The sequence below is a fragment of the Drosophila miranda genome, chromosome XR, assembly GCF_003369915.1.
Source record: "Drosophila miranda strain MSH22 chromosome XR, D.miranda_PacBio2.1, whole genome shotgun sequence".
NCBI lineage: Eukaryota > Metazoa > Arthropoda > Insecta > Diptera > Drosophilidae > Drosophila > Drosophila miranda.
The window spans coordinates 15,700,932-15,711,942 of NC_046674.1; the positions used below are offsets into that span (position 1 = coordinate 15,700,932).

The 11,011-nt window shown below is 48.3% G+C and overlaps 4 protein-coding genes across 6 annotated transcripts; 2 read left to right on the forward strand and 2 right to left on the reverse strand.

The window, feature by feature from the left end:
- Positions 1-92: 92 nt before the first annotated feature.
- On the reverse strand, positions 93-5,623 carry LOC108151103 (protein glass). 2 transcript variants are annotated; one of them, XM_033387270.1, is made up of 7 exons: positions 5,540-5,623; positions 3,840-3,964; positions 2,656-3,773; positions 2,085-2,578; positions 1,953-2,011; positions 1,781-1,882; positions 93-1,716 (listed from the first exon to the last, which is right to left on the reverse strand). In XM_033387270.1, the coding sequence occupies exons 2-7, from the start codon at positions 3,914-3,916 to the stop codon at positions 1,419-1,421; spliced, it is 2,148 nt and encodes a 715-aa protein (XP_033243161.1). In that variant the 5' UTR covers positions 3,917-3,964; positions 5,540-5,623; the 3' UTR covers positions 93-1,418. The 2 variants fall into 2 exon arrangements, with proteins under 2 accessions (XP_033243161.1, XP_017134987.1); XM_017279498.2 differs by lacking the exon at positions 5,540-5,623 and adding an exon at positions 4,055-4,140.
- Positions 4,125-5,549, forward strand: LOC108151109. The gene is made up of 2 exons (XM_017279509.2): positions 4,125-4,356; positions 4,431-5,549. The coding sequence occupies exons 1-2, from the start codon at positions 4,209-4,211 to the stop codon at positions 4,871-4,873; spliced, it is 591 nt and encodes a 196-aa protein (XP_017134998.1). The 5' UTR covers positions 4,125-4,208; the 3' UTR covers positions 4,874-5,549.
- LOC108151100 (pseudouridylate synthase 7 homolog) lies at positions 5,546-8,561 on the reverse strand. The gene is made up of 5 exons (XM_017279495.2): positions 8,370-8,561; positions 8,114-8,304; positions 7,713-8,048; positions 7,554-7,656; positions 5,546-7,490 (listed from the first exon to the last, which is right to left on the reverse strand). Exons 1-5 carry the CDS (start codon positions 8,483-8,485, stop codon positions 6,074-6,076), a joined length of 2,163 nt encoding a protein of 720 aa, XP_017134984.1. The 5' UTR covers positions 8,486-8,561; the 3' UTR covers positions 5,546-6,073.
- Positions 8,562-8,628: 67 nt separating this feature from the next.
- LOC108151104 (zinc finger CCCH domain-containing protein 3) lies at positions 8,629-10,939 on the forward strand. 2 transcript variants are annotated; one of them, XM_033387271.1, is made up of 5 exons: positions 8,629-9,400; positions 9,465-10,037; positions 10,139-10,334; positions 10,391-10,821; positions 10,882-10,939. In XM_033387271.1, the coding sequence occupies exons 1-4, from the start codon at positions 8,757-8,759 to the stop codon at positions 10,778-10,780; spliced, it is 1,803 nt and encodes a 600-aa protein (XP_033243162.1). In that variant the 5' UTR covers positions 8,629-8,756; the 3' UTR covers positions 10,781-10,821; positions 10,882-10,939. The 2 variants fall into 2 exon arrangements, with proteins under 2 accessions (XP_033243162.1, XP_017134991.1); XM_017279502.2 differs by having other exon boundaries at positions 10,391-10,939.
- Positions 10,940-11,011: the final 72 nt, after the last annotated feature.

The following is an 11,011-nucleotide window of genomic DNA, read 5'->3' on the forward strand; positions in this document are numbered from 1 at the left end:
AATTTCATTACCCGAAGTTCTGGCTCTTTCGATAGCGCCTTCACACGCATACCACACTCGGAGTAGAACCGATTTAACATTGTCCTCGTTTATTATTTTGCGATTAAAACGCTACATTTTGCTTCGTTCACATACTGTCTGTCAATACATATCATATCATTTCACATCAATGTTCGTACATCTACTTATTTGATTAATAATCACGCCCGGCTTTTGCAATATACATATACTATATATTCATGTATGTTTGTATATATATTATATCTTTACAGTTTTACATGGATTGGATTGGGGGGAGAGTTTTGTTTTGGTTAAGTGAACTTCCAACTACTACTAAACAGACACGACACACATTTAGAGACATTTCGTTTAGTTGTATCCTGTTTTAAAATTGGAACGGAACTTAACCTATTTACACAAATTCACAAAAATTCCTGCCTGAAGTCATATAAAAAATATACAAAAAATACATACATATTGTATATATGTACATACATATGTACATATATTTAAAAAAAATTTCGCCTGCTGGTGACTCAGCGCTGCATAAAAAAATAGTACTGTAGTTCAATCAGTTATCAGTGTTTACGAAAAAAGTCGCGATACAAAAAGTAATACGAATAAATTAAAGAATAATATGATTTATTCGGTTCGGTTCGGTTTGCCCGAAGCCTGATTTGATAGCCCTTGCATCAATTATTTATATTGCTCAGATTAATTGGACCTAAAGTGTAAAAACGGAGTAAAAAATTGTGAGATGGGGATATAATCCAAAGGAATGATATCATCTTTCGGTTGACGTATATTATATATTTTCATTTACACTTAACAGACAGACAAAGGACTTTTCTGATAATAATTGAATCACTTTTGAGGGCTTACAAATTGATCTGCTTTTAAAAAACATTTAAGTTTAAATTTAAATTTAAAAATTGTTCGATTATTGAATCGTTTTTCTTGTCGACTGCGCGTTGTTCTTATCGTAATTACATACTTGGTTGTTTTAGTTATTTTGTTTTTTTTTTTTGTTACTGGGGGAATAAGTTGCTTAAACTAAGTACACAAATACATACAATACATGCTAAAAAAAAGTTCTACACATTTGAATTACATTTTTATATTAATTTCGTTTGCAATTGTTTTGATGTTTTTGTTTTGCATCGTTGCCTGACGATTCCGATTTCTAAGTTTCGTTAATAGTTTCGTTATTTTATTTTTTTGTTGGTTTTGTATTTTGTTTGTTGCTCTATAAAATATGCAAACATGTTGCATTTTGATCACGGTTCTTGCTGTTTCATTATATATATCCTTTTTGATTACTGGAACGACTTGAATTTATCGAACAAAATGGTTTTTTCATGAAGGATTATGAAGGATGCTGCCCTCTATTGTATTGAAGATGGCATTGGTGGGGCAGCTTAGCCATGCGATGAGGTGGCAGCTACTGAGAGGCCAGTAGGTGAGACCGAAGCAGGAGTTGCCGCCGCCACAAAATTGTTCCTTTTGTTCAGAATCAGAGACTGGGATTGGGTCTGAGATTGAGATTGGGGGCACTGCAATAGCGTCGATCGAGTGGAGCTGGAATGGAACTTTGGCTGCATTTGGCTGGTGGACACTGTGGAAGAGCTGCTACCACCGATGCTGCTGCTAATGCTGTTGGTGGTGCCACTGGTGGTGTTGTTAGTGGTGACCTGCAACTGTTGCTGCTGGTGCTGGCTGCAAGTGAACAGAGTTCATCATTGGCTCGGGGATTTGGGGGTAGGGCATTTAGGACACACACCCCTTCTGCTCGCCATCCTTCTTGCTGTTGAACATGGCCAGCTCGATCTCCGTGTGCTGGCTGTTCATATGACGCACCCACTCCGCAGGCGTCTCAAAGGATCTGCAGGGCAAGACAAATGCAAAACAATACAATTAGTTTATCTTTATTTCAGTAACTGTATTTCGCTTACGTCGAGCACAAATCACATAGCAGGGTGACATGATCATGATCCATATTATTCTCCTGTTGCTGCAAAAGGAAAAGGAAATGGTTAGGCACCACATTCCACAGGGACCGATCACGAGACTCCTACGATACTCACCGAGACTCTGCGTCGCTTCTTTGGCACATAGGTTTTGAGGGCTCGCATCGCGAGATTGGTGTTGCTGGAAGTGGTCGACGCACTGCCGCTGGCACTGGCCGCCATCAGGTTAGTGCCTGATCCCGGCTCGTTGGCGTGTGTGCCCAGGTGACGGACCAGGGTCTTGGTATCCTCAAAAGACTTCTGGCATATCTCGCACACGAGCAGCTGCTTGAAGTTGTTGTAGTCGCGCAGAGTGTGCTCCTCGGACTCCTCGTGGGGCGTGGCCCGGTCGCGGTTCACCTCTAGCTTGACGGCGCTCATCTTAAAGTCCAGCGGCTGCTTGGGCGACAGGTGCCCATCCTCGTGGTTGTTGTTGCTGGCATTGGCCGTTGTTGGTGGGTTGTTGGTCCAGTCGCTGGGCTCCTGTTTGATGCTGAGAAAGCTGTGCGGTTGTGGCGGTGGCGGTGGCGGTGGTGTGGCAAAGTGCAGCGGTGCCTCATAGTACTCGTGAGCTGTTGGAGTATCAATGGAGGAGCACAATCGAATTATTTGTATACCTAAGACGGCCCAACCCATCTTTCCCACTCACCTCGATCGCAGGCACTCTCACGACGCAGCCGACGCTCGTACACCAGACCCACATCCTCCCGCTCACAGAGCGCCTGCTCCTCGTACTCCGGCCGACGCAGCGTGGTATCCGTCGGCTCGGAGGCGGTCCCCACGGCCAGGGGACAGCTGCTGCAGCCCACCTCTGTGCATATGGACATGGCTGGCGGTGGCGGAACTCCTCCGGCTACTGCTACTGTTACTGCTACTGCTCCGGCGGTCGTCGATGAAGGCGGCGGCTGTGGCTCCACCTGACTGGTAGCGGCTGCATAGCAGCACTTATCCTCGGGATCGATAGCCACCTCCTTGTTTACGGATATGCCCAGCTTGCTGCTGCTGGCCACGCTCAGCAGACCCGTGTGTGCGGCCATTTTCGGGGACTTGACAATCACAGGACTGTCCTTTGGCATGACGGAAGCGCCGAGGCCACGGAATTGCTGCTGATGGTGATGATGATGATTGTGCTGGTTCTGTTGCTGTTGCTGTTGCTGGTGCTGGTGCTGATGCGATGGTGGATGGTGTTGCGGCTGTGGCTGGTGATGGTGATGCTCCAAGGTATATCTGCCGGAGCCACTGTTGCTGCTGCTGCTCGGCTTGCTGCTGTAGATGTCGCCAGGAAGCTGTGTGGACATAGGCGGTGGCGGTGGCGGTGGAAGCGTTGAACGCGATCCATTCGACACATACATGGCGCTCGCCGACGAATCCCGCTGATGCAGATGTCCGCCGTGCGGATGGTGGTGCGAGGACGTGACAGTGGTGCTGCTGTTGTTGGAAGCGCTGGAGCGGCAGAGGCCACGGATCTTGAGAATCTCGCCGCCCCGCAGCACCTCGTTGAGAATGTCATTGGAGACGGTAGCCTCCCCGCTGTACATGTACTGCACCAGGATTTGTATGGCCCGGTGGCTCAGATCGGGCGGAAGCACAACGTATATGACGCCGTTGGGCGAGGCAATCGGCGCCGTCTCGAACATGGTGGCAAAGAACTGGCTGCAGGAGCTGAGAATGAACTTGTGCGCCGAGATGCCCACCGTGGGTATGTCCGAGTTGATGCTGCTGCTGGTGTATGAGCTGTACAGCACAACATCGGCAAACTTTTCATTCCTGCATGAAAAGCAATGAGTATTAATTAATGCAGAAGCGAACAGTGCAAATATTCGATTTACTCACTTGTAGAGCGTGGCAATTGAGGTGTTCAAATAGGACAGATGCGAGTCCCACTTCAGATGATAGTTTTCGGCGGCCATCTCGCGGCCGGAAGCGCCTCGCACGCACAACTGCTGCTGCTGCTGCTGCTGCACATTGAAAACGACAATCAATATGAGAAATCAATAAATTGCGGGAGACTGGGGCAAAAAAGTTTTCAAACATATTTTTCACCTCACCAAATGTAACAGCCCTGTCTTACACTCTACATTTAGTTATCGAGTGAACTATCGGGATTCCTATTATGTTTATTGTCATCGCTGACCGTTTTGCTTACTTATAAGTTACAAAATACAAAACAAATGAAAAATTTGTTTATTTATTATATCTGAGATGAGCGACTTTGACTCGCGTTTAATTCGCTTAGTAGGGGGCAACCCCCAGCTTTTGAAGCGGAAGGCTCGCACAGCCCCGTATTCCTTAAGGAAGAATGCCGAGGAGGAGATCTGGGGCGCCATTGCGACCTCCCTGCAAGCCGATGGTAATTAGCTGAATGCTATACTGACCTGCCCTGCTCGGCGTATTTAAATCCATACAATTTCCGTTCCCCTGTAGTTAAAACATGCACCAGCCGTTGGGAGCACCTTAAATCGAAACTGCAACAGGAATTGGCCAAGGAAGGCGAGGGTGTCGCCTCCACTTGGAACCTGATGCCCACTATGCGGGACTTCAAGCCGGGGAGGATGTGTGGTATAAGTCCTCAGCCATCGGACCCTCTTATTGAGGAGGTACACGACGAAGAGAACAATTTGCAAGAGGCAATGGATTGCTCAGTAGCAGATGCGACTAAGACGTTGGCAAGTGGTAGTGCCCAAATTCCCTCTTCCACACTCCTACCTGATTTTACCGCAGACGCTACCATGAGGCGCGTCGGTACCATGCTGGAGGGATTTGGCGAGGAGAATTGCGCTAAGGCGGCAAAAAGAATCATTGAATACTTATGTCATTGCACTCTGCATATTTTGAAATCCAAACCAATCGACGATTTGGTTATTTAGAACACAAAAATCGAACTCAAACGACTAAAACACTTACTATGACGCAGTTTGTGCAGCTGGTCAGAGAATGCGCGCGCAAGCAATAACATGTCCAATATCCCCGATGTTTGGATCAGTCTGCGGGAGGGGGCTTGCGCGCGACGACTCCAAAACAAGCATTTTTAGTTTATTAATTTGATGACTCCGCGAGGCTGACAGACCATGCAATATTAGCGAAAACAAAAACCAAAACGAACAAGGCGCGTCGTCGTCGTCGTCGTCGTCGTAGTCCTCGTGCACCCTTAACTTCTCTGCGTGCTCGTGCTCTCACCTTTCCCCCTACCCGACGCACCTCCCACAAGGCCCACTACTACATGGAACTACTCCTATAGCCAGGCCCCGACGCCGTCGCCGCCGCCGCCGCCGCCATCCCTTCCCACACATTCGGTTTTGACACCAAATTATCGATTGATTTCAGTACAAGCACAAACAAAAATCGATAAGCTGCCAGTCAAAATCCACTATTGTACAGTTAAATATAATGTTAATTCACAATTCTTCGGCATTCGTTGTGTTCATTCATTGTGTTGTTTAGCTTTACTTTTAGTTTAAATGTTGAACTAAACGCTACTTTTAAAAATCGCGCCCAAAATGTTCTTGTAATATTTAAACGAAAAAAAAATTCACCTTAGCTTTGCTTTTATTTGTTTTTATTTGCGATGCACTTGTAACGGTTAAATTGGGTTTTTTCAAAAGTTGATTTAAGGTAGTTGTATATTATTCTGCATTGAAATGATTTTGTTTAAACTACACACAGAGACGTGCGACGGTTGGACAGGGGTAAACTGCGCCGCGTCCAAAGCTTTCGCTTTGCCAGCTTACGAATAAATGCAGCAACGAATAAAATGTCCTGGTCCTGCTTGGGCAGGACATATTGAATAGACGGTAAGGCCCAAACCTACATGGGAATGAGAGAAAGAGGGTGGGTTCTCGGCCGCACAAAGAGCGGGCCTTATCTTATACTGAGTATACCTTGTGCCTGGACGCCAGAGAGCACCCAGCACCGGGAGAGAGAGCGGAAACGAACTTACACCCCTCTCACGTGCGCATTGTTATTGTTGTGGTTGGTTCTAAGTTACATACAAATGTAACGGGAGCATCGGACAGCGCGCGTAAAATTGATTTCCCTGAGTATATTGATTTCATTTCTGCTGCGGTACGTTACTGGCCCTCCGCCACCTCCTTATCAGGCTCCACCGTCTCTGGCACAGTCTCCGCTGCAGTCTCCCCCTCCGCTATTTCCTCCTCAATTGCTGGGCTATCTGTTGGGGTATCTTTATCCTCCTTCTTAGTCAACGCTTCCTGCTCCAGCTGCATTTGTGTGGCCGTCGAGGTATCCTGCTTGAACAGCTCGCGCAGCAGCATTGTGGCATAGGCAGCCGTGGGCAATGAGAACTCCAGCACGAGGGCCAGATACTTGGCATCGTCCTCAGATGGTTCTGCGGTGATGGGAATACCCTTCATCAACTCAAAGTCGGAGGCTATCAGTGTGTCCTCGGGAGTGTTGTACCGCCTGAAACTCCACTTCAGGTCGTTTGGCTGAATGATCATCTTGCGGTAGGCACCCCCCAGGGCATAGGTCTTTTCCTTATGCTTGAGCAGCTCCGAGGAGAGACCCACTTCGGCCATCATCTCCTCGTACCACGCCCCGCACTCGTTGGCTGGATATGTTATGTCGTGACCAGGCAGGGGCAGGACCACATCGGAGAGCTTATACTTGCCGCTGGCAATGTCCTCCTCGCTCAGCGGTCGCACCTTGCGCTTGAACACCGATTCCTCTTCCAGGGCGACATCGACATCCTCTTCGACACCTTCTGGAAGATCTTCGTCAGTCTCCGCAGCTTCGGTCTCCGCAGCCTCAATCTGGTTCTCCTCCTCCATAGGCTCCGATTGCTCCACATAAACCAAGTCGCCGGGGATCATCTTCAGGCCGAACTCCTTGATCCTTCGCGAAGCGATGCGGTTAAAGATCAGGCTCTGATAGGCATGCGGATACAGCATCAGCATGTTGCGTGGTATTTGCCGCAATGCTGAGGAATAGTCGGTCTCCCCAAATCTGGCGAGGCCATCCAGCAGCTTCTTCTCGATGAACTTGTCGCCAAAGAACTTTGCAGCCGCCGACGCAGAGTCACGTTTCTCCCACCATTCCTTTCGAATAGCTCGCATGAACTCGATGTCAGTGTCACGGGGCTTCAGGATCAGCTCGCATGCCAATTTGTAGTCACGCTTTAGCAGGGCCACGCCTACCTCATAAGTTGGCACACTGGCACTGTTGCCGAACCGCTGCAGACCGTAGTAGTTGATGAAGCCGCGCTCCTTGAGGGACTCCAGCGAAACCTCGATATCTGCCTGCCGCTCCTTGGATATGTGACGCAAAGCAATGCGAAAACGATTGCCCTGCAGATCACCCAGCTTTAGGGTCGTTGATCTGAAGTTAAAGTTGCCAAAAAAGACATTTCGGATCGCTCGTGCCGCATTGATTATGCTCTCGGGCGAGCGGCGTTTGATGGAGAAGTTTTGCGTGGTCTTGGCGCGCTTGTCTTTGGTCCCACAGTAGTTGACCTGCGAGGGTCGTAAGCTATGGAAACCAAGCAACATAATTAGGTTCGATTAATTATGGTGCTGTCGTGGGTGGACTTACTTTAGGCGAGAGGCTAGGGTGGAGGCAACCTCACTGGTATCTATATTCGTTTTGTGCACCAGGAAAGTGACAAACTCTCCAGGAAAGTTCCACCGGTTGTCGCCTATTCAAATGGAACTCTTTTGATGAAGATTCTTTAGGAAATGACCTTCCACTTACCGCGGCCATGCTTTGGTTTTATTATGCGTATGGTTTTCTTGTCTTCCACAGGGGCTGCTTCCTCCGCTGGCACCTTTTGCTCCTCCTGCGGCTTCTCCTTAGCCTGCGTCTGGCCCAATGTGGTGGAGACTAGCTTTCCCGAGTACAACTGCTTCACTAGCTGGTGAATTTTTGTTCGCTTCTCTTTGTCCACACTGCTCACATCGATCTCTACCTTCTGCTCAGTCTTTGGATCAAATTTGGCATTCGCCAAGCTGGCTATATCCTTCCAGACATCTGGGCCAATCACCTCCTCCAGTTCCTTGCGCCACTCGTCCAACTTTTGCGGATCCACAGCTGCAATTTTAATACAAATAAGAAATTTATACTAATATTTTGCATTGCCCTCCGAATATACACACGTTCTACTACGGCCTTTGGTACGGTATAATCATTCAGTTCCAGGACGCGGCCCTCGGTATCAATTTCGTTGACATGAAAGTCGGAGAAGCGCGATTTCAAAATGCCCGTAAATCCGGGAGCATCCGCATTGGTGAATTCTGTTATGCCCACCTGATTCTCGCGCAGTGTGGACTTTTGCTGTGGCGCTGATCTGGAATAGAACGAATAAATTAGAAGCCGGTTATGGGGACACCACAAATCTATTAGTTTTCCCACCTGTTGCGTGGGTTTCCATTGTGCTGGGAGCGCTCCTTCTTCTGGCCACGCCAATTGCTTTTATTATAAGGCCTAGACTGGTGGTTTCTGCGTCCCCTGCCCCGTTCTTTGCCCATTTTTAAGTCAATAAATTCTATTTTTCTTCACTTTATCAAAGCAGCCAACGCACGTTCTGTCATTCACAATGTGCGAAATCATATGACATTTGCCATTCACCAGCCCCGCATACTTATCGCACTCCTGAGTAATCGTTAGAGTGTCATCAGCTCGCGACGAAAATACGTAACAAAGGCATGCGTATATTTTTTGAAATTTGTTTAAAATTTAGTTTATCACAAAGATTCATAGAAAATACTTTTACGGAACGTCTTAAAAGTGTTTAGCAAAATGTTGCCCCACCTGAGCACCGAAGAAACCCTGCCGTCCGCAACGCGAAAAGTGTATATTAATCCCAATTTTCAGATGGCTTTGCAGGGCCGAATTGCTCATCCGTTTCAGCCCCAGCCGCAGCAACAGTCGCTGCCACCGCTTCCGCCTGCGATCCACATAAACCCGTACTTCCTGCAGCGTCAACAGGCCATGTACGAGGAGTATCGCCGTCAGCAGTGGATGCAGGAGATGCAGCAACAGGTCTCCGTTCCGTACTACCGAGAACGAGTGCTCACCGAGGTAACGCCACATATTCCAGCCAGCACGCCGCAGGCAAAGATTATAAGCAAGGCCAGCACTTGCCTGGTGCGGAAGGCACCCGTTAAGTCTGCCCCTCTGCTTGTTCCATCTCCCGTTGTTGCTGTTGTGCCCCAGCCGCCTTTGGTCAGCATATCCAAACGGAAAATCGTGCGTCAGCCAGCTGTGAAGCCAACGCCTACAGTCACGGCTCCACCTCCTGCCAAGCGCACAAAATACAAGCTAGTGCGCGCCATTTCCCTAACGTGTACTCCTCTGGTCAAGAAGCGACGCACCCTGGGGGAATTTGTGGGCCAATACGCCCTGCAGCGTACCAACGAGGCGGAGACGGGCCAAAATTTAAGGTTAGACCCAATGTTTAGTCGACTATGCCTCAGTATACATGCCGATCTATTCTTCACCAATTAGCTCAAAGCCGCAAGTGGTTAAGGCCAGCGTTAACAAGTCCCTGAGCATGGTCAGCATACATGGAGTGATGTACAGGAAGAAATCAAAGAACAAGCTTACCAAACTAGATGCCCCAACAGGAGCTGTGGCCAAATCCACGACACCGATGACCCTCAACCGTTCATTGTACGGCCGCACTCTGCTTGTGAGCGGTAACAAGTTTATCATCGATCCTTCGGGCTGCCGTCTAACAAGAGTACCAACTGCAACCGTGACAGCATCGTCAACAGCTAGTAGTGATAATAGTGCGGCACAGCTAAACGGAAACCGAACCACCCTCCGTCGCATCGATATCGGTGGCTTAACATATGTCGCCTCGGCCAAGACCAAGAATGTTTTCATACGCACCACGAATCATGTCTCGCGTGCCCACTTGATTACCGCCAGGCAACGCAGCCTGACGCTGCTCAATAAGTCGTTGGTGAAGACAAATGTGCCATGTGCCATTTACCAGAAGCTCGGTAAATGTGTGGCGCACAGTCGCGGAAAGTGCCGAAAATTGCACGACAAGCGACAGGTCACAATCTGTCCCAGGTTGGTCCCTCAGCCGTGCGAGGAGAGACTCTTCGATAGTGTTCTGAGTGGAGGCTTTAAGCAGTAACTCTCTTTGCTTAACTTTGCTTAACCATTTTCAGCTTTCTGCGAGGCGAATGTACCAAGTCCGACTGCTTGCTGTCGCACAATGTTACGCTGGAGAAAATGCCCGTCTGCCGCTACTATCTGCGTGGCGTTTGTGTGCGCGAAGACTGCCCCTATCTGCATAAGAAGCTCAGCCGCAATACCGAGATCTGTATTGACTTTGTGCGTGGCTATTGCTCGCTTGCTGCCGAGGTAAGTTTTGATCCAATGGCAAATCCAATGGCTATTAACCCCTTTGCTACTTCAAGTGCAACAAGCGTCACGAGTTTGCCTGTCCCGAGTTGGAGCGCAAGGGTACTTGCGAGTTGGCCAAATGTCGCTTCTGCAAGCAAACCTCAAAGCGGCTGATAAAACCCAAGCCGAAAACGAAGAAGGAGTCTGTCGGCATCCAGGAAACTCCTCAGACTGCTAACCCTGGAACGGAACAACCCAGTAGTTCTCGCTACTTTAAGTCCGAAGGCGAACAGGCTACCCAGGACGAGTCTGCGTCGGCCGTTGACCAGCGAAATGGCGATAGCGAAGAAGAACTGCCCGCGGAAGAGGAGAAGGCGTCAGCGGAGGTTGGCCCAGTTAGCTTCCGCCAACGACCAAAGTTAGGGACACTGCCTGCGTTCATACCGCTGGGCGAAGAGGAGTGATAAGTGGATGTGTGTGACAATTCTTGGACCCAACGTTTCAGGTACAAATCAATTTGGTTAAGTATGATTCTACAGATATTTATAAGTCCTTATTTTTCTAGTTTATTCAATTTTATTACTACGAAATAAAGAAATATATGAAGCAAATGATTAAAATAATTAAAGTGAGTTTGTTTTTTGATACTCGATTTTGATATTCGGTTTGATGAAAAGGATATTGTAGAAATGATG

What these genes read in the sequence shown, in the direction of transcription:
- LOC108151103 (XM_033387270.1), bottom strand. Translation starts at nt 3,916, where the DNA reads ATGGCCGCCGAAAACTATCATCTGAAGTGGGACTCGCATCTGTCCTAT. An exon ending in AGAAGCGACGCAGAGTCTCG is followed by an intron (nt 2,012 to 2,084) that starts GTGAGTATCGTA and finishes TTCCTTTTGCAG; the next exon opens with CAACAGGAGAATAATATGGA. An exon ending in CTATGTGATTTGTGCTCGAC is followed by an intron (nt 1,883 to 1,952) that starts GTAAGCGAAATA and finishes CTTGCCCTGCAG; the next exon opens with ATCCTTTGAGACGCCTGCGG.
- LOC108151109 (XM_017279509.2), top strand. Translation starts at nt 4,209, where the DNA reads ATGAGCGACTTTGACTCGCGTTTAATTCGCTTAGTAGGGGGCAACCCC. An exon ending in GACCTCCCTGCAAGCCGATG is followed by an intron (nt 4,357 to 4,430) that starts GTAATTAGCTGA and finishes GTTCCCCTGTAG; the next exon opens with TTAAAACATGCACCAGCCGT.
- LOC108151100 (XM_017279495.2), bottom strand. Translation starts at nt 8,485, where the DNA reads ATGGGCAAAGAACGGGGCAGGGGACGCAGAAACCACCAGTCTAGGCCT. An exon ending in AATGGAAACCCACGCAACAG is followed by an intron (nt 8,305 to 8,369) that starts GTGGGAAAACTA and finishes GTTCTATTCCAG; the next exon opens with ATCAGCGCCACAGCAAAAGT. An exon ending in AAAACCAAAGCATGGCCGCG is followed by an intron (nt 7,657 to 7,712) that starts GTAAGTGGAAGG and finishes CCATTTGAATAG; the next exon opens with GCGACAACCGGTGGAACTTT.
- LOC108151104 (XM_017279502.2), top strand. Translation starts at nt 8,757, where the DNA reads ATGTTGCCCCACCTGAGCACCGAAGAAACCCTGCCGTCCGCAACGCGA. An exon ending in GAGACGGGCCAAAATTTAAG is followed by an intron (nt 9,401 to 9,464) that starts GTTAGACCCAAT and finishes TTCACCAATTAG; the next exon opens with CTCAAAGCCGCAAGTGGTTA. An exon ending in CAGGTCACAATCTGTCCCAG is followed by an intron (nt 10,038 to 10,138) that starts GTTGGTCCCTCA and finishes AACCATTTTCAG; the next exon opens with CTTTCTGCGAGGCGAATGTA.